Genomic DNA, 24,720 nt, shown 5'->3' on the forward strand with positions numbered 1-24,720 from the left:
AATTTTCTTTCATAGCTTGTACTTACTAGCTTACAAATGTAGAACACATCTGGATGTAGTTAACAGTTCTCCTCCTTTACCACAACAATTGGTGTTAACAAAATCTCATACAGTAACATACCCAATTTTTGTTCTATAAGCATGAGGCTTTTCTCTTGTTCGGCAAGCTCTTGTTTTTTCTTCAGCATTTCTGGAGTGTTAAGCGATCTCAAATGTAAATCAAGGTCTTTATTCACATCGTCAAGTTTCACAACTGCTGCACGGTACTGCTGTAGAAGATCTAATTGAAGAATAAAATATTAAAACAAAGCATTAAATACACAGTTATTTAGTGTATGATCTGTAGGAAAAGTCACAAAAAAACAAAGCACTATTTAAAGCCCCACCCAAACTCACAATGGATCAGCTGTTGTTAATATTACTGTAAAGAAATGCTGGAAAAAAATCGTATACAATATTCTGTTTTCTGTTTTTTCTCTAAGCAGTTATTTAGATCACAATAAAGTACCAGGAAACTGAACATTTTTGTGGCAAACAGTTCTTTACACAGCCTGTTGCTTGCTTGCTCCTCGCCGAACTCTCTGCCTCCAGTGCCACTGAGTGTACTTTAGTATTGTTTTGTTTTGAGTCACACAGCCGAAGCTTCTGCTAATGTGTTGAATTCTAGTCCACCTTGTGGAACAAGAGAAAATTTACTGAGTTTCATTTTGTTACATTTATGGGGACATTTAAATGAAGCAAGAGCAGTACAGTTAATAAGGGTTTATTTTGCTGACAAAATATGTTACTCTTGTTAAAGAAAGTGGCAAATAATTTTCCTTTGTCCATGCATTGAATAAATGTCAAGAAAAAAAGAGTTCAAGCATGTTAGGCCAAGCTCATTTGTTTTACTTCACTACATGAGGAAGCTTGCTTAACTAACAAAGGTTAACTGAACACTAGATTATCTGACACAAAAAAATCAAATTTAATTCACACTTGGAAATGGAATTTGACAGCTGAAAATGTGTTCATAAAGAAATATAAAATGTACTAAATCCAGAATATTTTAATTTTGTACCTCAAATGCTTACTATTCCTAGATGCAATATGTTTCAAAGTACGCTGGTCTCTTCTCACTGGTGACATGACGAGGGGAAATGGCCTCAAGTTGCACTAGAGGAAGTTTAGGTTGGACAGCAGAAAACACTTCTTTACAGAAAGGGTTGTTAAGCACTGGAATAGGCTCCCCAGGGAGGTGGTTGAGTCACCATCCCTGGATGTATCTAAAAACCATTTGGATGTGGTGCTCAGGGACATGATTTAGCAGGGGTTGTTAGGGTAGTATGGTTAGGTCGTGATTGGACTTAACGATCCTTAAGGTCTTTTCCAACCTGAGCAATTCTATGATTCTATGATCCTATTTTTTTTTACTGAAAGGCCTAGGAAAGATCTTTTCAGTCTTTTCCTTTTTTTAATGTATCACTGAAATGGTCAATGTTGTTTGCTCAAATATAAGACAAATCCAGAAGGTGCATGTGGGTTCTCTCTTTCCCCCAATCCACCTTAACCATATTGCACATTTTGTTACAGAAAATCTTCATATCCTTAATTTTGAAAATTAAATACTAAATAACAACTGTAATTTCTGAATAAGTCTTTTCATTGTTTTGTAAGTCAGTCAGGTCAGTTTTTATATGTCAAAAGCAACTGTCTTTTAACCCCATTTGTAACATTTATTCAGAAAAGAAGCATGTAACATAAATAATAAGTGATCCTTTGGGAAATACAGTGCCTATTCTTGTTAGGGAAATAATATAGATGATGTTGTGTATGAATGACAGGAACAGTAATTTCTCCTAATAGAGATTACTTGCACAGTAAGGAATTTTAAATTAAAGTATAGCATTTCTGGAAGAGAAAGGCGTGATACTTCTGCTTTCAAAGATGCTAGAATTCACTGACTTCAAGCTCCTCATGTCTGCTGTTTGGATGTTTACCAATGCTTCAACTCTTCCATTAATGAAATTAATAAAGTGAGACAACGTATCATGATTTATTATTTTTTTTTTAAATCAGGAAATATAAAGGAAAATTAACAAAGAGGACATTTTAAAGGTCATATTCTTAAAATAACTTTATGCTAATTTAAAGGTTTCCTTTTATTAACCCACCTATCTGCCCAGTGAAAGCAGAGTAAAGTTTTGGCACAGGTGCTCCAAATACCATTCCTCTCAGTTTGTCCATTGGAGGAGCTTTGTTCTGAAGGCCTCCAAATTTTCCATTGCTGCGAATCCTGTCTCCTTCCCTAGTCAGCAATGTAGGGCAATGTGTAATTTTTACTACCTGCATAGGTACAAAAAGTGGTATTAAAAATTAGTAACTTCATTGAAAACTAAGTTTTCAGAAATGCTGCTGTGAAGCTAAGCATCTTTCAACTACAAAGTTGTTGCTACAAAGTTGTTGCTACTTCTTTAATTGTAGTATTTTATGAAATTATGTTTCTTGACTTTTGCTTTCAAGTAATGCATAAGATTCAAAGCATCTGAAATCTAAGGGATTTATTTCTTGTAATGTGTTCAATACAACTTCCCACAAAGTTTGTCAAATTTACTTTTAGTAGTTAAAACTTTTTCCCAGACAGACCCAGATGATCAGTCCCCTAACACTGTTGAGCATCTACATCTGACTCCTTTGTCTCTCCTCTTTGACTTTGCAGTTAAAAAAAAAAAAAAAAAAAAAGATAAAAGAATCATATAGGGTATTCTCAGCTAAAAGTGGTAGATGTGTTTTCTGATAACAAGGAGATGTATACACATGATGAAAACTCATAAAGTCAATCAGCTGTTTTTTACTATGACTATCACCATATTTCTGAGATGCTCTCTGGAAACATTTAAGACATTCTTTGTTCCCAAGGTTGTTAGTAAGCTACAGCCAGTAAAAAGGGAACCACAGAACAGAAGAGCTGATTTCGCCCATAGTACAGGACTTCCTCAGAGACTCTTTAATTTGTCTGCTTAAACCTTGGTAAATTTGGTCAGAAAAAGGCCTAGTAAGTTTCACATGAAGTTCTTAAACATTGTAGCATATGTGAAATTTCATGATGTGCCTCAGACTCCTGTGTTATTACAGGGACTAGGAAAGTACTCAAGAACTTGCCTTTAATATTAACAGGAAAACTACAAATGTTGGCCTCTAATAATATGCTCCCATGCTTCATGTCAACATTCACATAGTGGAATTTCTTTAACGGATGTAATTTTGTCAGTGCCAATAATAAGGATTCTATCCTCTGCTGGACAACATAATACACTTATGAACAATAAGCACACTGTTATAAGTAATGCAGCACTAAACTTTGCAATTAACTACTTTAACTACTCAAGTTGCAATATATTTAATATGTAGACCCAGTAATACATTTGTTTTTTAAAAAAAATATCAAGAATAACTGAAACATACCTCTTTTCTGTAATGGTTTGCAGCGTCCAAGTTATCTATGATGATAGTGTCACCCAAAAGCATCCCAAACACTGGAAAATTTAAAGAAAAATAGAACTGAAATTTCTCTGCAACAAAATAAGCAAGTTTTGAAAAATTAACTCTGGGGCATCACTGTTGTGACTTTTCAGATATGTGAAAGGGAAAAAGCATATGTATTTTTCAATTCAATTTTATGCTGAGGTGATATTAATCATGCAGCCTTCTGTACTAAGTAGAGAATTCATTAAAATTTAGTATGTTTCATTGCCTTGTGGCATAACTATTTCCCACTGTAGTACTCTTTTAGTATCCAATATTTACATTGATAAAGATGCATATAAAAACAATGCCAAGCTTTAGGAAATTATATAAATTGCATTTTGAGTCATCTTTGAATGGTGTTCTTGGATTCTTCATATATTTCTTAGTATTCAATGGATAATCAAAGAAAAAAAGAAAACATTAACAGATTGATCCAACTGATCTTAAGATCATCTCGTAACAGAAGATCATTCTATACAAATTTTAAGTAGCCTTGCTTAAGATATGTCAAGCTACGTGTTCCTAAATTTCTCCACAAAAGTATCAGCTTATGTGCTAAAATGGAATACAAAAAAGAATTTGTAATTAAAGTCTCTGGCAGTATCTAACATTCTGAAAATTAAGGCCAGGTTGGATGGGGCCCTGGGCAGCCTGGTCTAGTATTAAATGGGGAGGTTAGTGACCCTGCATGTGGCAGGGGGTTAGAGATTTGTGATCCTTGAGGTCCCTTCCAACCCTGGCCATTCTGTGATTCTGTGAAAATTAACTGGACCAATTTTTTATAATGTATTTTTATTAACAATGGACAGGAACATTTTAACACTGGGAAGTTTATACGTATGATGAAAAACTTATAGAACTAACTATAGATTCTAACTTTTGATATAAGGATCTAATTTAATTTAAATTAATTTAAATTAATTTAAGCAAACGAATTTAGGAAAATGTAGGTATTGGCACACTGTTAGAAAGAGCAGGGGAATGCAGTTCCCTAAACTGGAATCTACATAAAAACTGGAAGATTATTCTTATTGTAAATATTTAAGCATGACAGATATAGTCACATACAGTTTGGTCAGAATCTGTTTTAAACCATGCATTACATACTTCTGAGAGAAGAAAATTAACAGAAGTGGTGACTTCTGCAGTAGTTAATACAAAGATAATACCGTGGTGGTCAGGTTCTGTTTGGATGTACTGAGGAATTGGATAATGTATTAAATTAGATTTTGGTCATTGCTGGTATTTTCACAGCTGCTGTCTGCAAGTACTTAACAGTAATGTCACACTCCTTATACCTGCAAGCCTCATAAGGAACGTACACTGGTATTTGCAAATCACATGTCCTAATGAAGATTACTGAATGAGTTTTCTTTTGTGTTGTTTCTCTACTTTATTAAAAAAAGTAAAAATATTACTACCAATTTTTTTTAATATCATTCACCTGTTTGACAGTGCTCTACATTATCTGGAAATGTTAACAAATCTCTGGCAAATACAGGATTTCCTACAGGTCTGAAGCAGATTTTTCCATTTCTTAAGTGAGGTAAAGGCCTGGTTAAAGAAAAGAGAGAGTGAGGAAGAAAAAGAAAAAAGTGGTTTATCCTTATTTCATTATTGCTTCTAATCATCTACTCAGAAATCTAAAGCTGAACTGAATGCATGTTAGCATTTCCACATCATAGGATAAGTTATCAATTTATCAACAATGAATTTTAGGGACTGTAATTAAAATCAGATTTCTTAAGAAGTTAGAATATGATTGGAAGCACTAGAATTTTATTAAACAAAAGAACAGTTAATGCTCTAGTGCTCTAGTAAACACGTAGAGGTGAATAAAGCAAATGGAAATTTGTCTTTTCAGGCTCAACACCTTATTAAATAAATAGAGTATTTAGTTAAATATGTAAGGCTAGGTTTACAGCTAAAATTTCAAAGGACATTCAAGAGTTTTACAAAGCCAGAAATTTTACACTCTCAATCTTCAATGCAATTTTAAGAAATATGAGAAAAATATTAAATAACTATGTAATACAAATGCAGAAATTTCACTGTTTCTTCCCCTACCTGTTCCAATCAGGGAGTGTCTTCTTGTAAATAGAATCAAGAGGTAACACCTGCTGCCGACCTTGTGTTTCATCAAAAATAGAACGAGCAGCTTCAGTAGTCAATGTGACCACACAGTCCATGTCACTGGCGAGATGCCAAGAGATAACTTTTGCTGCTTCATTGTCCTCAATTTGTGCTAAATGTGCAATCTGTACCACAGAAGTTAGAACAGTCAAAATAGAAGTCAAGACCATGTCCCCTTTCCACACCAATCACAATACTCCTGCAACTACAATCAGACATATAACTCCTCCATCGATGGCTTTGTAAGGACAGTCAGTCATTGGATGGGATGTGAATGTTATCTTTTCCTTACTACTCCTCAAGAATTACTGAGATATTCAGCTGGCTAATTTTTCCATCACTACCACTTCCTAGAACTAACAAAACTCATCTGAAGGCTCTTTGGGAGAAAACTCACCTTCCCTAAAATATCTTGGTTGCCTTTTGGATAGTTTGGGAGGGTACAAGTCCTCCTTGGCTGTTTCATTAGTCCATCTTGATCCAACATCTTTTGTTTTATAAGAGAATCCACATACTGAAGCTGACAATTGAAAATCAGAGTTAGTGAGCACTTATCACAGGGCCAACTTGCAGAAGCACTTATTTTATTTACTGTGAATCACATTCAAAGTAAAATAATTCAATAATCTGTAAATGTGAAGGGGACCATGCTGCATTGCAGCTATAAGCTTTTTTATTACTATACTTTTTTAAGATTTCAGGAATCTTTTCAAAAAGTTACTGGATCTTAATTACAGCCAAAACTGAAGAAAATATCAGGAATTAGTAACTATAAATGTAGAACAAGAAACTATTTTAGAAAGGGAATATGCCCAGGTCTGGGGAACTTAGGTTTCATTGTTGTATAATCTATTGATTTGTGCTTTATAACTGTAGCTCATTTTTATTTGATCTAAAGATAAGGAATAATTTACACAATTATTCAAAACACCAGTAGTTTGAAAATTTCCTTAAAAGACTTCCTTAAACTTTAATTGGATCTTTATGAAAAATTGGTGGTGGGATACATTGTCTTGAATCTTTCAAGTCCGCTTTTGCAGCAGCATATGAAATGCTGTATTCTCTGAAAACTATTTTTGTTTGGTCTATTTATGCCAAAATACACCTAGCACGTATCGATCAGCTTTTAAAAATCCATTATTAAAAACAGTATTACCAGCAAACCATTGCTAACCTTAGCAGAAAGGCAAAAACAAGATCAGAATACAAAAATATATAGTGGTGAGACAGTAAGACTAGCAGAACAGTTAAAAAAACATTGGCAATGATCTATACATTTTTCTTATGGTTTAAATTTTCAGTTTTGTTAGCAGGTGTTTGTGTAATTACTAGGTATGATTCAGTAATGGTGCAGAGATTGTATTAAGATTTAGATTTATTTTTAAGATGGTATGAGGTTTAGTAAGGAATAAGCCATACTGTGTTTGTCTGTGGTAATTCAATTTGGTGTTTCCTCAGTTCATTTCTCAGGTGAATTTCTCTTGTTTCAGCTTCTTTAACTTGACCTGAAACCAATAAAATCAACAGATAATTAGGATACATCAGAAATGAAGGGAGCACTTATTGCAGATTTTCTTACAACTGTTCAGTATTTTCAGACTTATGCCACCCACAGCGGATGATATCTGTATTTCTCAGTTCCATCATAGAATATCAGGATTTGTCAACAAAATCTTATGCTTCGTCCATTTCATAAGTAACTTCAGCAGAAGTCATCTCCTTCAGTTTCATGAAGCGATGGAGCTAGCATTCAGGTGAGTCTGAGAATATAAGCTCTTCTTTCCTTCCATCCTCAATTATCTTTCCAAGTTCTCCAACAAAGAAAAAGGCATGAGAGAAAGGAAGAGTGGTAGTAGCATTACCCTCTGTTTCCTACATGAAAGGCCAGTTCTGGGACACTGGCTCCTCAACTTATATCTCTGCTGAAGCAATTCTGAAAATACTGAGTTTCCTACTTTCTCTATTCAAATGGGTTTATCCATATTTGAAAATATTTTAAAGCATAAAGCATAAGGTTGTACCCTAACTTACTCTCTAGAAACACGCAAAATTCTGAAAATATGAAGCAAAACTTTTTGCCTTTTATACTGAAATTCTGGAATCTGCATTCATAATGGGAATATGCAATGGGCAAGTTACAGAAACATAAACTTGATCAACAGGCAGAATAATTCAAAGAAAAAATAATGCAAAAAAATGTTTCCTCCTTCTTCTCTCCCTTTTTTGCAAACAATTGCTTTCACACTGCTTTTAACAAACTTCATTAAGTATTACATTTGCTGAAGAATGTACAGATAAACAATGCATAGTTAGATAAGTTTTGAATAAAGTACACAGGGTCAAATGCACAAACGAAAAGTAACTTTATTCATACATATGTATGAATAACTTATTGAAAGAGAATTATCTATAGAATCATAGAATCACCAAGGTTGGAAAAGACCTAAAAGATCACCCAGTCCAACCGTTCACCTATTCCCAACAGCTCCCACTAAACCATGTCCCTCAACACAACATCCAGCCTTTCCTTGAACACCCCCAGGCTCAGTGACTCCACCACCTCCCTGGGCAGTCCATTCCAGTGCCTGACCACCCTTTCTGAAAAGTAATACTTCCTCATGTCCAGCCTGAATCTCCCCTGCCGTAGCTTGAAGCCATTCCCCCTGGTCCTATCACTGATGACACGAGAGAAGAGGCCGACCCCCAGCTCACTACAGCCTCCCTTCAGGAAGTTATAGAGAGCAATGAGGTCTCCCCTGAGCCTCCTCTTCTCCAGGCTGAACATTCCCAGCTCCTTCAGCCTCTCCTCATATGGCCTGTGTTCCAGACCACTCACCAGCTTTGTTGCCCTCCTTTGAACACATTCCAAGGCCTCAATATCTTTCTTGCAGTGAGGGGCCCAAAACTGGACACAGTACTCGAGGTGCGGCCTCACTAGTGCTGAATATAGGGGAACAATCACCTCTCTGCCCCTGCTTGCAACACTGTTTCTGATGCAAGCCAGGATGCCATTGGCCTTCTTGGCCACCTGGGCACACTGCTGGCTCATGTTCAGCCGGGCATCAATCAATACCCCCAGGTCCATTTCCTCTACGCAGTCCTCCAGCCACACCGCCCCAAGCCTGTAGCGTCGCCTGGGGTTGTTGTGGCCGAAGTGCAGGACCCGGCATTTGGCCTTGTTGAAACTCATTCCATTGGCTTCAGCCCAGCTCTCCAGCCTGTCCAGCTCCCTCTGTAGGGCCTCGCTACCCCCAGGCAGATCCACACTTCCAGCCAATTTGGTGTCATCTGCGATATAACTGTATACTATACATATACTACTACTGCGATATAACTGTATACTATACAGTTAATTCCCTAAAATTCCCTGCTAATGCAAAGCATTTCTGGCTCCCCTCTAATTGATCTCAGGACTTCAATGCTGATTTTTCCCCTTAAAGGAAAAAAAAATAGTGCCAGGAAATTTATGTATATACTTGGTTGCACTTACATCTCATTTCATTTACAAGCTGATTAGTAGTATCAAACCAATTTCTATAAACACCTATGGACTGAGATAATTGGTCTCTCTCCCTTGTAAGTGTTGCCATCTGTTGCTGCTTCTTGAAATCTACATGAAAAAATACATAGATACAATTAGAAGAAATTACAGTAACACAGTTAATTTAAACATCAGCCAAAATCTATTAGGCTGTTACACAGTTTTCAAGCAGTATTAGGGAACTAAACAGTCTGTTCTAGGGACAAACAAGCATTTTAGAGTAAATGAAACATACCATTATAAAACATAAATGACAGACGATATGGTTCCAAAGGTTTTTTCAAAGCTGGCAGGTCTGGCTCAAATACAAGAATATATTCAGTACTATCTCTTCCAGGACTGTTTTCAGCCAGCACTAGGGTCTAATTCAAAAACAAAGAAAGAAACGTAAGTTGAGGGTAACACACAAAATAAAATTAACAATGTTCAAATAATAAAATTTATAAAATTTCCTAACACATAACTTACATATGATACTATTACAGATTTAAATATTGGCTTGGAAATAGCTTTCATTCCCCATCCATTCAATTTCATAATAGAAATAAGTAAAATATGAAGATTTAGCAGTAAGTATTTTATTATTTAAGAATTGAGGTTGTTTTACCTGCTTAAGGAGTCTTATTATTTTCAGTTACATATTTTATTGCAGAGACATATGGTCAGAAAAAATATTTTCTGCATCATTCCATAGGCAAGATTTCCTCAGATGTACTTCATACAGCATTGCGAACAAATGTAAGCAGAACCAAATTAAGAACCAGATGCACAAACACAGGGGTGGAAGAACCATCTATTCCCAGTGCTGAATTAAACTTACTGCTGTTAGCACAGAATTAGACAGCATATCCAAAAGGAATGAAAAATATATATCTAAACACTAACACTGACTAAACACTAAACACTGACAAGAACATCCAGTTTCTCAGGAAATTTATTGCTCTTGAAAGATTCTTGGGGAACAAGAGAAACTCAGAGTGCACAGTTAGTACTGTGATTTTATCCGACTGCCTCCATTCAGTCTGTTTGTTACTTTTGTCACAGATCAGAGTAGAACAGAGCTCAACAGATTGTTCAGCAAAAGGCACTTGCTCACACTATCTGTATTCTGCTGGAAGTAGAATACTTCCTTGATTATTATGTCATAGTCCTTGATTATTATGGACAGACAAGTGCCTATGCTACGTCGTAAAGTTTCATCTGTGTAGTTCCATGAAAGTAGTCGATGTAGTGGTTGCAACACAGAGACATCTGTATGCAGGATTTGTATATTTTAGTGATTCTTGAATAAGCTTCCCTCAGTTTGCAAGAATCATCAGTTTTAAGAATGACTTTCCTCCACACTTTCTGAAAATCAGCAACCAAATAGAGAAGAAATAATTTATCTTCATATCAAGAAGGCAGCCTACAATAAATGCTAACCCTCCACAGACCACGGCTAAGCGTTTAAGATCAGGTTTGAAATGGTAGGAAAATAGGCTTCAATAGACTTATAGCTCATGGAACTGTGCACTTACAATTTCAGCTGATCCTCTGTCAAATGGGAACTCAATTGTACTGATCTTCCCTTGAAACTGTGGGATCTCTGTATCATCTTCATTGGGGCTCTTAATTTTTGCTATTACTCTTCCAATTAAGTCAGCTCCAGTGCGATTGTTGTATTCATCCTGTAAGTAAAAAGACAGAGAAGTTAGCTTGGAGGATGAACAGGAACCAAAATAAATAATTCATTTATAAAATCACAGAAAAATCTAAGTTGGAAAAGACCTTTATTTATACAAAATAATCAAAGTCCAACAATCAACCTGACCTATCAAGCCCTGATACTAAACCACGTTCCTTAGTGCCACATCCACACCTCTCTCAAATACTCCTAGGGATGGGGACTCCACCACCTCCCTGAGCAGCTTGCTTCAATGCTTAACCACCCTATCAGTGCAGAAATTCTCCCTAGTGTCCAATCCAAACACCCCTGGTGCAAACTGACATTGTTTCCTCATGTCCTAAGAAAACTCTAACCTTCCCATTGCAGATAGCTGTAGAGAGTGATAATGTTTCCCTTCAGCATCATTTTCTCCAGACTAACAGCCTAAATTGTCTCAGGTGCTCCTCAAATGTATTTTTTTCTAGTCCCTTTACCAGCTTCACTATTCTTCTCTGCACACAGACCAAAGGCACAGTCTCACCTGTGCCACCTACAGGGGGACAATCCGTTCCCAAGTCTTGCTGGCCACATTATTTCCAATGCAGGCCAGGATTGTTTTATCTCTGCTGTACTGTATTTTCAGCAGATATCTCAGAAGCTGAGGTCTCCCATGAGAAAAAGGACTAGCAATTGTATGACCTCTCCTAATTGCCTGGAGAGCAATTCACCCACCTTTTTTGTCCTGGTTGAGTAGTGTCACTAATAGATATCCACCGTGACAACAGCTTTATTGGCCTTTCCCCTGGCATTTACACATCTCTCCTAGAGGCTTGTAGCCATCTAACACAGCACTCCAGGCAAGCAAACTGTCCCATCACATCTTGCTGAGAGCAATGATATCATAGCACAAAGACTAAACTAAAACTTCCAGTTTCCCTATGAATTGGGTGTACATAGGTTCTGACAGTGGAGGGGCTGTGGGGTGGCTTCTGTGAGGAGATGCCAGGGTTACCCCATGCAAGATATAGATGGTTCTGGGTGGCTACAATGGCCCACTGCAGGGCAGAGAACCTTCTGATGAGCTGCTCCAGATGCTAGAGTAGAAATTCCCCTTGAAGCCCCTTGTGAGACCACAATGTGGGAAGTGCAGTCCATTGGACTGCAGCCTGTGGAGATGATCATGGTGGCGCAGGCATCCACACTGCTGGCACTTCAGGACCCTAAAAAAGAGCAGACATCTAGGCCCTAAAAAAATCACGGCCTGTGGAGAGCCTACAAGGGAATAGATTCTTCCTGAAGGGCTGAAGCCTATGCAGAGGACCCATGCTGGAGAAGGGCAACAGAGTGAGGAGGAAGGAGTGGCAGAGAGGAGCTGTTATGGAATGACTATGAATCTCATTCCTCATACTCCCTGCTCCTCTGGGAAGGGAGACGGAACAGGCAGGAGTGAAACTGAGCAAAGGGTAGATGACAGTGTGTTTTAGGGTTATACTGCCTTTGTTTCTCACTACCCAAATTTATTCTAACACACAACAAATTAATTTTCTCCAGGCTATGCCCATGGTGGTAGCTGGTAAGCAATTTCCCTATATCATGTGAATGTTTAAAGTTCAGGAAACCTGATGTTCTGTTAAGGAAGATGTCATAAGAAACTGACTTCTGGAAAAAAAATTATATATACAGCAGAAGTTTCTCTCTGTGTTTTCCCACTAGAATCTGGAAACACGTTTTCTTGTAGCAATAAGAAATGGATTTTAATTGAGATATCTGAAAGCAAGGACTGCACATTTATGTTTTGGTTATCTGTATGTAAAGAAGAACAAGCCTCACCTGTCACATACTACAAATTACAGAATTACATGTTTTTTTGTCAAGCTAACCTGCAAAGTTCTGTAACAAGGCCAAGAGAACTCCTATGTCAGAGAGCAGCAACACATCTGCAATATAAAAGTAAATTATTTCTGCAGCCTTGCCTACCAGTCATTGGATGCCATTAGAAGTGACATTTAGCTGTACATGCAGGAGAGCACAGAAAAGAGGAGTCTGAGACTTGCTCTTCTACAGCATTTCTGGATTTGTAGGTTATAGAGAAGGCTCAGTATAACTGAAATTTCTCTTGCAAAAAATTTCACTAACACCAAATCTATAAAAAGTTTTAATGAAAGATATATAATCAGATAATACTTTCATCTTTGACTCTATAAGCTCGGTCTGATCTTGTTCAGCATCTTCATCCTGGTGGACAACAGGTTGGCCATGAGCCAGCAGTGTGCCCTTGTGGCCAAAAGGGCCAATGGCATCCTGCGGTGCATCAAAAAGAGAGTGGCCAGCAGGTCAAGGGAGGTGTTCCTCCCCCTCTACTCTGCCCTGGTAAGGCCTCATCTGGAGTACTGTGTCCAGTTCTGGGCTCCCCAGTACAAAAAAGACAGGGATCTCTTGGAAAGAGTCCAGCGGAGGGCCACGAAAATGGTGAAGGGCCTGGAGCATCTCTCCTATGAGGAAAGGCTGAGTGAACTGGGTCTGTTCAGCCTTGAGAAAAGACAACTAAGAGAGGACCTCATCCAGGTTTATAAATATCTGAGGTGTGGGGGCCATAATGGTGAGGCCAGTCTCTTTTCAGTGGTACATGGAGACAGGACAAGGGGAAACGGACACAAGCTGCAGCATAGGAATTTCGAATGAATGTGCGTAAGAATTTCTTTACGGTGAAGGTGACGGAGCACTGGAACAGGCTGCCCAGGGGAGCTGTGCAGTCTCCTTCTCTGGAGATATTCAGGTCTCGCCTGGATGCCTACCTGTGCAATCTGGTGTAGGGAACCTGCTTTGGCAGGGGGGTTCGTCTCGATGATCTCTAGAGGTCCTTTCCAACCCCTACGATTCTGTGATTCTGTGAAAGTATGCCCCACATGGGGAAATCTTGATTGATCAGTCAGTATGTTTATTTTTATATCTGATTCACACAGCAAATACTTGACTGGCTGAAAATCTTCTCCATTCAAATCTGCTTGGACAACTAAGCTTCCCAAAAGTCAAGAACTGCTTTGTTGTCTCTGTGTGCATACACACACACACACCTCTCATTCCATGGGTCCAACTGTGGGCTGGGGCTGTCTTTCATTCCTAAGTGAAACGGAGAATATTCTGCAAAAGAGGTAATTCTCTTTTGGGTCGCTGTAGATTAAAGAGGTCATTGTGAAAGGCAGGTTATTCCTAAATTTGCACACACATACCACATTAACCTGGAACTGTAACTTTCCAGAGCAGGTCTCTTATCAAATACTTAATGCTTAATAAGAGCATTAAATATTGAAGTAGAAGCACAGAATGATTTGGGATGGAAGGAACCTCTGAAGATTACATAGTCCAACCTTCCTACCATGGTCAAGGACAGCTTCCACCAGATCAGAATGCCCAAAGTCCTATCCAGCCTGACCTTGAACACTTCCAGAGACTCAATCCCTCCGTCATTATTAAATATAATAAATACTACTAGTCCCACTATGATCATACTGATCTCCACCTGAACACTGAGCCTTATAACCAAAACTCTTTGGATGCTGCTATTCACCAATTTCTTATCCACCAAATAGCCCACCTTCAAAATCCATCTCTCTCCAGTTTAGAGACAAGAATGTGTGGAAACATACCAAAAGCCCTAGGGAAGTCCAGGCAGATGACATCAGTTGCTTTTCTGATGTCCATTGTGTCTTCCAACACAGAAGGCCACCAGATTGGCCAGGTGCAATTTGCTCTTTGTGAAGCCATGCTAGCTATCTCAAATAATCTCTCTGTTCGCTGTATGTCTTAACACAGCTTCAGGGAAGATCTGTTCTAAGATTTTCACAGGCATAGAGGTGAGACTGACTAGTTTCCAGGGTCTTTCTTTCTACTCTTTTAAAACATGGGAGCTATGTTTCTTTTTTCCCCGCCACTGGGGACTTCACCCGACTACCAGGCTTTTCAAATATGATTGATAGTGGTTTGACAACTACATCAGCCAGTTCCCTCAGGATCCTGGAATGCATCTCAGAGGATCCCTCAGACTTAAGTATATACAGGTTGACTCAAAGGTCTTGAATCCAATACTCATTCACAGTGGAATCTGCTGTCTCAGTCCCTGCCTTGAGGTTAAAGGGACTAAATAGACTTGAGAGGAGTGGGAAGAGTGACTGCCAGTGAAGACTGAGGCAAAAAACAAACACAGAAACCAAAAGAAGCTTCCTTCATGTCGCTGCCATCAGTTTAAGAATCTTTAGTATAATTTAATTTAAATGTTTGAAGCTTTTTTTTAGGTTTGTTTTCAATTATTACAACACGTAGATGTGGCATTTAGGGACATGGTTTAATAGGCACAGTGGTGATGGGTTGGTGGTTGAATTAGATGTTCTAAACAGATCTTTTCCAACACCAGTGATTCTATGATTTAAAATAAAATAAACATTTAATGGATTTAGCCATACTTATTAATATCTTAAAACAGAAGACAGTAGCAATGCTCTGCAGCAAAAATCAACTCATTTTTAGTGGTCATATTTCCCTAACAATGATTTTCTATGAAAGTGTAGTTACCATTATGTGGAGGCATAAATTCTTGACCAGTGTACGGCTTGTGACTGTTCGCACATTGGAAACTGCTGGAGTAGCTGGTAAAGAATCAGGTAACAAGCGGACTGGGTCATTAGGTACAACTTCAACTATAATCTATCAGAAAAGAAAGAGGATTAAAATAAAACAAACCAAAGTGAAGTCTGATAGAATTCATGGCAATTCATCTGCACACAGCAGTTGCTCAAAAAATACTGAAACAAATGCATGCGAAATTTAGTGACAGTCTTGAAGTATATTTAAGATGACCATAAAGCAGTTGTACTAGGTTACAAATTATCAAGTTCTGTTACTCTCCTGAATATCTGCTTAGTTACAGAAATATAATTTTTTTGCACAGTACTACAGTGTTTGATGGTTCTATATTACATGATCTTGGCTACATGTAATTAATTATACTTTCAAACCTGGTCACTGCTGAGCATGTTTGTCTTATCCATTGCAAAAGTAAACTGGATACTGTAAGTGCCCACTCTCTCTGGAATCACCTTATCCCTAAAGTAATTAAAAAAAAAAACAACACAAAACACAAACAAAAGTTGAAGTGACAAGTAAATAATTCAAATTTTGAGTAGTCTTCCTAATTGGGCAGAATTCTATTAATATATGTAATATACGTATTATACATGCAATATGTTAATAAGTAATACTCCTCCATAATAACTTTCAACAAGAAGGCCACAAAAATTTCTCAAGAACTCTTCTAGAATAAGGTTTTTTGGAAAACTAGATGAGGAAAGTTGCCCCCATGAGTTTACCTCAATCAACTGACAGGATGTTTGTTGTGGCCCCATTATTTAGAAGTCTATTCTGTTTTCACAATGAATCTAATGAATTCTCATAAAGCTACTGAAATGGAATGCAAAGATATTTATCACAACAAGTTCTCTGAAAATTCAATCATTTGGCTTGAGTTTATACAATATCTGAGCAGATGATTCCTTCTGCTACACAGAAATTATACGAAGTTGGGTCATCACCAATGGGCAACATGGAGCATATCGAGAGAGAATCCCTAACATCAAAATATGAAGGAAAGACAGATGCCTGCATTTCTGTGGACAGAAACACAACTTCACCAAGGACAGCCACAGATAGTAACCTGGATGACTGCTGAAGTCTTCCAATGAACACAATGGACATCAGCGACTTATAAATACTTATAAACCCTTGACGAGATGCAAACAGCTTCTAAACAAGATTCAGACAATGTTCTGAGATTATGACTTGTGACAACATTGAATTGGCTCAGAATTGGACTCTTCCTTTCAAGATATATTTTATCTGTTTCATCAGTAACAGCAAGCAATTGATATTTTTTCGAAAAAGAATAAGGTTCAAGATTCCCAGAAATGTTTAATCTAAAATAAATAAATAATCTAAACATTTTAACCTATCTGCAGATTAGGGCATGGTTTTTTTGTACATCATAAAGAGCAAGCACAGTTCTACTTTCTTTTCTACATTTTATCCAGGTTAAGTCTTAAAGTAGCATCTGCCTTGTCAAGACACATTAACTGCATTACTGAGTTGTAAATAATCTGCTACAGTTCTTGGTGTGGCTGAACATCTAACCAGACATAAGCTTTAAAAAAAAGAAGACATTGCAATTTTGTTATAAAAACTGTAAGACTGCATTAGGTGCATCCATGCTACTAACCTAGCATTAAGTAGATGATAACCATCAGTGACTATGTCAAGGACACACAAACAAGAGAGAAACCAGGTGGTAGACAGTGATGTCATTACAGACACTAGAAGCAATGAGTAACACATACTTTCCTAAATGTACTGCTTAATGATTAGTTTCTATCGACTGTTAGTTCTTTCAAATCTCTCAGAAAGTTAGAGAGTTCTACTTTTAGACATTTGCAGCCTACTAAGAAATAACAGAGTGATGTCAAGATTTTTCTAATTCCAAAATTTAACTCTGCAAGTTAATTTCTATCACATTCACCTTTTATGTGCTCCCCTTCTGAGAAGCACTATGTAGGCGAACATGATATGTACTTATTTTCCTGAAGGTACAAATACGCTATACTATGTGTCTTATTAATGCTTTAGTGGTTTCTTGTTTTTTAGCTACATCCATTACCAAGCGTGTCTCAGAATAAGCAATGTCACAGAAATGCATCTCACACTTGGTAGAAATCTGCACTGATCCTCGGTTTCTGTAAAAGTTCATTTTGTAACTTTCTACTAGCCACAGAGAAAGCTCTGCTCTCTCAAAAGCAATACTGTACCCTTATTCTGGACTCTTCTTTTGCTACAGCTATGAAACACAGCCTTAAAAGGCTGTGAAATCTTGAATGCCTTTGTCTTAAAGACTGAGATCTTAGTAATAATACCAAATGCCATGCCTGAACAGCTACAACTCCTACTGACACGTACTGCAGTTTGTGTTAGTTGTAAACTCTTACATGGAAGTCTTCATATACAAATAAGTTACAATGGTGAACACCACCTGAGAAGCTAAAAGACTGAATAAAACAGAAGGGAAATCTAAAATCTGGATACAATAGCGTGAAGCAGCAACCAAGACTACAACTATTCAACTTATCCCAACCACCCATAGCATGCTTGCCAGACACAGGTGTATAAGGAATGTGGCAACCAGATGCCAGCATATCATGAACTCCAGTTCTACTGCCTGTCATTTAAGACACTATCTCTGGCTAACTCATGGTTCAAGACTAACAGCTACAGAATGTGTTAAATCAATCTGTTTTGCCTAACCTGCAATTCTACAGCAGTTGAACATTGTGCTGAAGAGAATTAAGGAAGGTTACCTGCATTGCTAGCATTTCTCATGTCATGTATTACCTTAGATACCCTTTCATTCTCTCTTCTCCCATTAAAACAAGTGTCAAACATATCTTGGGAAGAATACAATTCTCATACTCATCACAACATGCTAATACATTTCATAGCGCTGCGTCACACTAAATCTTTAACAAAGTTATTATCAAAAACTACGTATTTTGCACAATAAGCTGCATCGGTAATTACAAATTAAGTGCTGCTATACCTGAAATAAAAGAAGCCATCTTCCTTGTCATCCTTTATTTTACTACAGCTAAATGCTGTAACCTGAAAGTGTGCAAAAATGAATAAATGAATAAATGACATTACATACTTGAAAGTACTTTGCTTGTAATATGCTGTCAAGTCTTTATGATTTGAATGTAGGTCACATTGAAAGTAATACCTCCTACTTATTTCCACTGAAACTACAACAGACATAAAAACCACAATAACACTGTTTGATACAGCAAACTCTCAGCTACAAAACACGATTTTTCAACAGTCACCACTATTAGCTACGTGTTTTTGCCAGTTATGAGCCTGCACACTGGTAAACTGGTAAAAATCTGCACCAGTAGGTGGTAATCCACTCTCACTGTTGCCACTGCTGAAATGCAGCACTCACTACCTCACTGTGCTCACATTCACTTGTTTGGTCTCTGCAAATGTTCAGCAAGCATCGATAAATGACAACGGATGCAATTTTTTCTGCGTGGAGGAATTCAATGGCACTCCTTTGCTTCACATGCACTTCCACGTCAGATGCTGTTTTTGTCAGACTGCCCCTCTGCTGCCATTTGTTGCACAGCAATAAAATGTAACGGAATAGTGGCGGGAAGGTTCAGCCTCTACTTCCATACCACCACCATCTGCCTCTGATGACATGGGCCACCATAGTAAAATACGAAGCACTTTTTTGGAGCAGCCCTCATTGCACTGATAGCACACAATAAATCAATGAGACTACCTATAATTTAGATGCTACTTTCATATTCCTAATCTCAGAACTTTTTTTTGCAAACTCAGGGTCTCAACTTTTAATAAGCTCTCTACTACTATTCAGCTTCTGTGGAGTAGGAGCATTTCTGTACTTTCTGTACTACTATAGTGATACTTGAATAGTGAGACAACTTGTAATACAGCAGACTGTTAAGCAGTTATGACTGATAAATAGTTCTTATTATTTAAAATCTAGAACAGGATACTGATCTAAGTAAAATATGTGAATATGTCCACTAAAAAAATCTTTGTCCTATGTTAACATTTTGATATCCAATTTGAAAATGTTTTGATGACTTACATCAGTTGGTATCCTATTTCCGCTGCCCTGTCCTTTCCACATTTTCATAGAAATACGTGCTGGACTAATATTTCTGATAATATTTTCATCTTCAGAAAGAACACTAACCATAAAATCTGCAGAATGAAAGAAGATAACTGTTTAGGATTATTTGTATTCAAAATTAAAATGACTAAGCTTGATGAATTTCTAGATCTTGTTTCTACCTAGGGGAGAAAATAAACAAAACCCACATTTCAATTGAAACCCAAGCAACAAAAAATTGAAATGGCATGGAAATCAGTCTGCTCCTTCTCCTGCAATTAGATAATCCTTACTTAGGGAAAAAAATAACAAAGCACCTGCTTTATTCAACAAGTTCTTAAAAATCCCCTCTAAATTCAAGTCTGCTTTTCCCAGGCTATCACTCTTATTAAAAGCAAGCCAGGTTTCTTCTTGCTCTTACAAAAGAACAATCACCAGCTGGTTAAGTAGTTGATTTCTTTCTTCACAACTGCAAATTCGTATCTCCCTCTTTCTTCAGAAGTGTTTTAGACACTGAACTACTGGATAAAAAAGGCACAAACCACTACTACTTTTTCCCCATCTACCAGCCACACTGTAATAAAAAGGACTCAGAATAAGAACCTTAATCGGTTTGGTTATTCTTATAACTAACATGACATACTTAGTAGTAGAATATACAGACATATTTAACTCCCCCATTTGCTACTGACTGATTCTACAGTCAAAATAATGGTCTTTTAAAATCCCAATCAAAATAATTTAGCTTTTCCTATAAACTCCACAGAAAGTTAAGTGGCCTAAAAGAAGAGCAGTGTAAGACAGAAGAAAGCAACCATTCTAGTTGTAATTGCTGAGCACTTTGTCACAAGAACTACAGGTAGCTTTCAAGCATATAATTGAAGATGCATTGATTAAACTTTGCAGATTGAAGAAGGATTGTGCTTTGACATGTACGAACAAGTCAAGCATGATTACAGCTGTACCTGAGTTCACCAGTAAATTCAATAATTAGAATGCTAATTAAATATGAGATTGTTAATAAGGAATTTAATCTGTTTTTTTAACCAAAATTTAATATCACATTTACAATTTTAACTCCTGAAGAAGTCGTCTATTCGTCTTCTTCTCTCAAAACATGGTTGACTTAAACTGCACGTACTACACCTGAAAACATATTTTATGTATTAGTTAGTTCTCTATTATTCTTAAATCTTTAAGTACTACAAACTCAGAGATGTCTGAAAAAGCACACTCTTCCATGTTGTCCATGAGATGGAAGCCTCTCTCAAGTTAGCTTCCATTTCCACTGTACCAATGGAAGACATGAAGAAGTATGACAGCTGCTTTTATTCCCATGCTTCTCATTTTTTAGCTGTCTCATGAAAGCAGCCAACTTAGTCTTCCATTCCTTTAACTGTGTAGAATGGAAGTACTGGCTTTATTTATAAAATTGCACTTAAGAATACCTCTACAGTGAGCAGAACTAGTATACGAGTATCTGTCTGTAATAGTTCTTTGGCCCTGACCTGGTCAGGGTCAGTAATGTGGAAGGCAATGCAACATCTGCTTACATGGAAAAATAGTGGTAGCTAGAGACCTGATCTCCTTGGAAGACTGGCTTCTATCAAAGAATCCTTATACTTACCAGGAAAGGTGCCTCCTGCTGGAAAACAAGCATTTTTGTCATATTTAACATTCAAGCGGATAGGCTTGTCAGGATCAGGAAGGACATTAAATGTAATAACAGGACACTCTAATGCAATCTTGTTGTATGAAGCTCTAAGCTGTAAAGTGTGCTCTCCCCTGAAATATAAAGAAATCATAAAAACAGTTGTAAAATCTCTTTTGAAAAGACAACTATCAACATACCTCAAATCTGAATCACGTACATGAAAGCATAAGAAACAAAATCTTAAGAGAACTTCAAGATATCAGAAGTAAAGGGGAGAAAAAACAGAAGGGTTAAGATGAAATTAGAAACATATGAATGAAGTAAAATCATAGTTTTAAGATACTCTTATGATAGCTTATTAAATTTAGTTTTTAATATTTCATTAGCTTGATCCTTTCATTGTCTATCTGTAAGATGTTAGCAAGTGCAGCTGCTGTAAGTTGTGAAAGACAGTATGATAGAAAGCAAGCTAAACTAATTAAAATGCTGTCTAAGGAACAATCTGCTTTGACAGTTTCCAAAGAGAGAATGTGTTAAACACACATCTAGCACTGCTAGCACATAATGACTTCGCTGCTATACAATAACTGCATGCTGGCTGTATTCCCCAGCCACTTTTGGTTGTGCTAAAAAGGTAGGATGCCGCCAATGAACACAGTGGTTTCTAGCAGCCAGTAATACACTGATAACTAATTTACCATCCACCAAGTTCTGAACTTTACAAACGCAGTTTGTAATATTGTTACGGATTAACTCCTGTAGGTTATATTCCTGTAGGAATGCAAAAATATTAATTAGCATAAAATACTTCAGAAGAAAAAGCACTTAGTGCTAGCTTTAAGCTATAGAAAGCCAATCTGGTCTTGTAAGTAAAGCTCTTATGAGCTAAGCATGACCGACTTTTAATCAGTATTTCTCTTCAGGAAATTAAATACTTGTAACAAAACACTCAACAGACCTTTCCCATAAAATCTTTCTACAGTAGGCACTCAGTTAACTTCTTCTTCCTGGTCCCTGTCAGCCAGTAAGGAATCTTCCAATCTTTTACTATTATTTTACATTTTATTTTACATTTACATTTATTTTACATTTTTTTACATTTTTTAAATGGAAATACTGTCTAAAATTACTCAAAATTATTTAGATCTTACATAAGCATAAGAAGTCTTATATAAGCATGTCTTATACAAGCACATCTCTCCAGGAAAGTGGTCACGCCATTGAGTCTGCCAGAATTCAAGAAACACCTGAACAACTCTCTCAGTCATATAGTATGACTTTTGGGTAGTCCTTTCTGTAGAGTTGCACTTGATGATCCTTATGGGTCATTTCCAACATGGAATATTCTATGATTCTATGCCTACTAATTTCTGATCTTTAGCATTCACTAAGAAAAAAGGAAACAAGTAAACAAAAAAATAGCTTTCAACTCATTTTCCAAAGAAAACAAAGTTTAGGCTGTTCCATCTAAATATATTTCCAGTTGAGACAGGCCAGTTGATTCAAAAGTTAAAAGAGAGACCGAAATCTTAAAAGGCCAAGAGTATGTAAAAAAGCTGAATTACTACAATTGAGGAAATGGAAATGCAGAACACAAATCATTCACCTACAGCTTTCTAGAAAATAGTAAGTGGGTAGAAGAAAGAATCCCTAGTCATTTTCTTCTTTATGGGAAGAACAATGTTTCTGTTCGCTATATGGGTTTACTATCCACTCCACAAAAAAATAAAAATTACATATAACCCCCAAACTAGCCATAGGTTGTGTTGAATCATGCTATAGCAGCTTAAGTTGCTTAAGTAAGATGCAGGAAAAAAAACCTCTAGTGTTATCAAGCAAGCCTCAGGGTTCCAGAAGGTGAGTAGCAGATCTATAAGCATGAGAGGAATAAAGGAATAAAGAATTTGAAAAGTCAGACAGGACATGTGTGTGTAAAGTGCATCCAGACAGACACGAAGAAGCAAAAGATACAGGACACAAACCTGCAGGAAATGAGACTTCATTATTTCTACTGAAAATATTTTTTGTTTTCTGTTTTTCCTCACTATAATTCTTTCAGACAATTTACCTAATTTTTTAAACACTGGTTAGCACCTAGAAATGGAGTTTCAATACTCCTAAAACATGTTCCTATTTTGAAAGCATGATGTTTAGTTCTGGTCACTCAAAGGCTGTAAACTTGAAATGTTTTAAAGGATTTATACATACACTAGGTACTGCTTGGCGATTATAAGCCGTGTTTTACCACGCCGAGAAAACCTAGACTTCAGAAGATTAGAGCAGCAGCTTCTCAGAAGAAGAAAGAAGATGCCATCCATTTTTACTTAGCTAAGCATTTAATTTCTTAAAGCTCACTAAGTGGCTTTCCACCAGCCTTAATGCCTTAATAAATGCCTGCCCTTATCTCTAGACCATTTCCTGGTAGGTGCATTATGAAATGCGCAGCTTAAATATATCTAGCAAGCGACATTTCAGAATTCAGTTTGTTCACATCATTTTCACTACTTACCTAGGTGCATGAATACTAATAACTCCCAGGTTAGCCCTACCATTGTCATCTGTTCTATGTTGGTGGTTTGAAGGAACAATCTGTCAAAAAAAATATTTTTTATTCTTTCAGTGACACAGAAGTACTATCAAGTCTTAGAATAAAGTGTATATCTCATTTGCCTACGTACTATCTTTCCATGCGAATAAAGGTTGCTTTGAATTTTTGCACTCTAAATTAGGGAAAGATACACTGTCATGAATATGGCATTAAGATGCTTCAGAATTTTCTCTGTCAGTTTTTGAAGACATTCACTTTACCTGAACGAGGATATTTTTGTTCATTAATAGGTTTAAATATTTAATAGATGTTATTTCTTTAACTACTATTGATACTATCATGTCATCTATAACACATATTAATATGAGTATGTTTTCAGATTCTAAAACCTTCTACTAATTGTTTACTTCCTTTCAGTGTTTTTCCAGTCTGCACGGAGGTTCCTGGGTAGCAAAAATTAAAGAATGATTAAACTTCAGTAAAAACAACAAAAGCATCTCTAGCTCTCCTCACTTTTCCCCATTCTAGTCAAACTGCCAAAAGAAGTAAGATTGCTAGGCAACTTACAAGTGTTACAAGTTATGAATTATGATACCTCACTAATCAATATTCTACGACAAACAAAAGCTAATCTCTACACCAAAACAAATGGCATTTAACCAAACACTAATAAGTGACTTTTTGTCAGCACTGTTTTAGCACAACACAGATGCCTTACACATTTCCTGTTTGCCTAGTACTTTCATCAGGTTTGGCTCTAATTTCTTGGAAGTCAGTGGAAATTCTGCCACTGACTTACAGGAGTTCTGGCTGAATCTCATGGTTATAAAATAACTCCCCATTACTCACTGGTGTTCTTCAAGATGCATGCTCAGCATGCTCCCTGTCTTTGCCACACTCACTCCCCTCGCACTGAAAGTGAAATCTTATGATTGACAGTACCACTAAGTCCTTGCAA

General features: G+C 37.0%; 2 protein-coding genes across 3 annotated transcripts in view; one reads left to right on the top strand and one right to left on the bottom strand.

Annotated features, from left to right (window-relative positions):
• MYOM1 (myomesin 1) overlaps positions 1–24,720 on the top strand; it is a 289,844-nt gene that overhangs the window by 178,748 nt on the left and 86,376 nt on the right. The window lies entirely within an intron of this gene.
• The window catches only part of SMCHD1 (structural maintenance of chromosomes flexible hinge domain containing 1), a 79,115-nt gene that overhangs the window by 6,671 nt on the left and 47,724 nt on the right, over positions 1–24,720 (bottom strand). Inside the window, exons 31-46 of one of the 2 annotated variants that reach the window (XM_052703411.1) lie at positions 23,724–23,803; positions 21,188–21,345; positions 19,537–19,652; positions 18,460–18,521; positions 15,839–15,926; positions 15,396–15,527; positions 10,699–10,848; positions 9,417–9,543; positions 9,131–9,250; positions 7,060–7,145; positions 6,038–6,160; positions 5,575–5,765; positions 4,952–5,061; positions 3,445–3,515; positions 2,154–2,325; positions 122–280 (exon numbers count right to left, since the gene is read on the bottom strand). In XM_052703411.1, coding sequence (XP_052559371.1) covers positions 122–280; positions 2,154–2,325; positions 3,445–3,515; positions 4,952–5,061; positions 5,575–5,765; positions 6,038–6,160; positions 7,060–7,145; positions 9,131–9,250; positions 9,417–9,543; positions 10,699–10,848; positions 15,396–15,527; positions 15,839–15,926; positions 18,460–18,521; positions 19,537–19,652; positions 21,188–21,345; positions 23,724–23,803 — 1,945 coding nt within the window. Of the gene's footprint in view, positions 1–121; positions 281–2,153; positions 2,326–3,444; positions 3,516–4,951; positions 5,062–5,574; positions 5,766–6,037; positions 6,161–7,059; positions 7,146–9,130; positions 9,251–9,416; positions 9,544–10,698; positions 10,849–15,395; positions 15,528–15,838; positions 15,927–18,459; positions 18,522–19,536; positions 19,653–21,187; positions 21,346–23,723; positions 23,804–24,720 lie in introns of those variants that run through there. The other variant, XM_052703412.1, reaches the window with a different exon arrangement.

The sequence above is a fragment of the Tympanuchus pallidicinctus genome, unplaced genomic scaffold, assembly GCF_026119805.1.
Source record: "Tympanuchus pallidicinctus isolate F22 unplaced genomic scaffold, pur_lepc_1.0 scaffold5, whole genome shotgun sequence".
Taxonomy (NCBI): domain Eukaryota; kingdom Metazoa; phylum Chordata; class Aves; order Galliformes; family Phasianidae; genus Tympanuchus; species Tympanuchus pallidicinctus.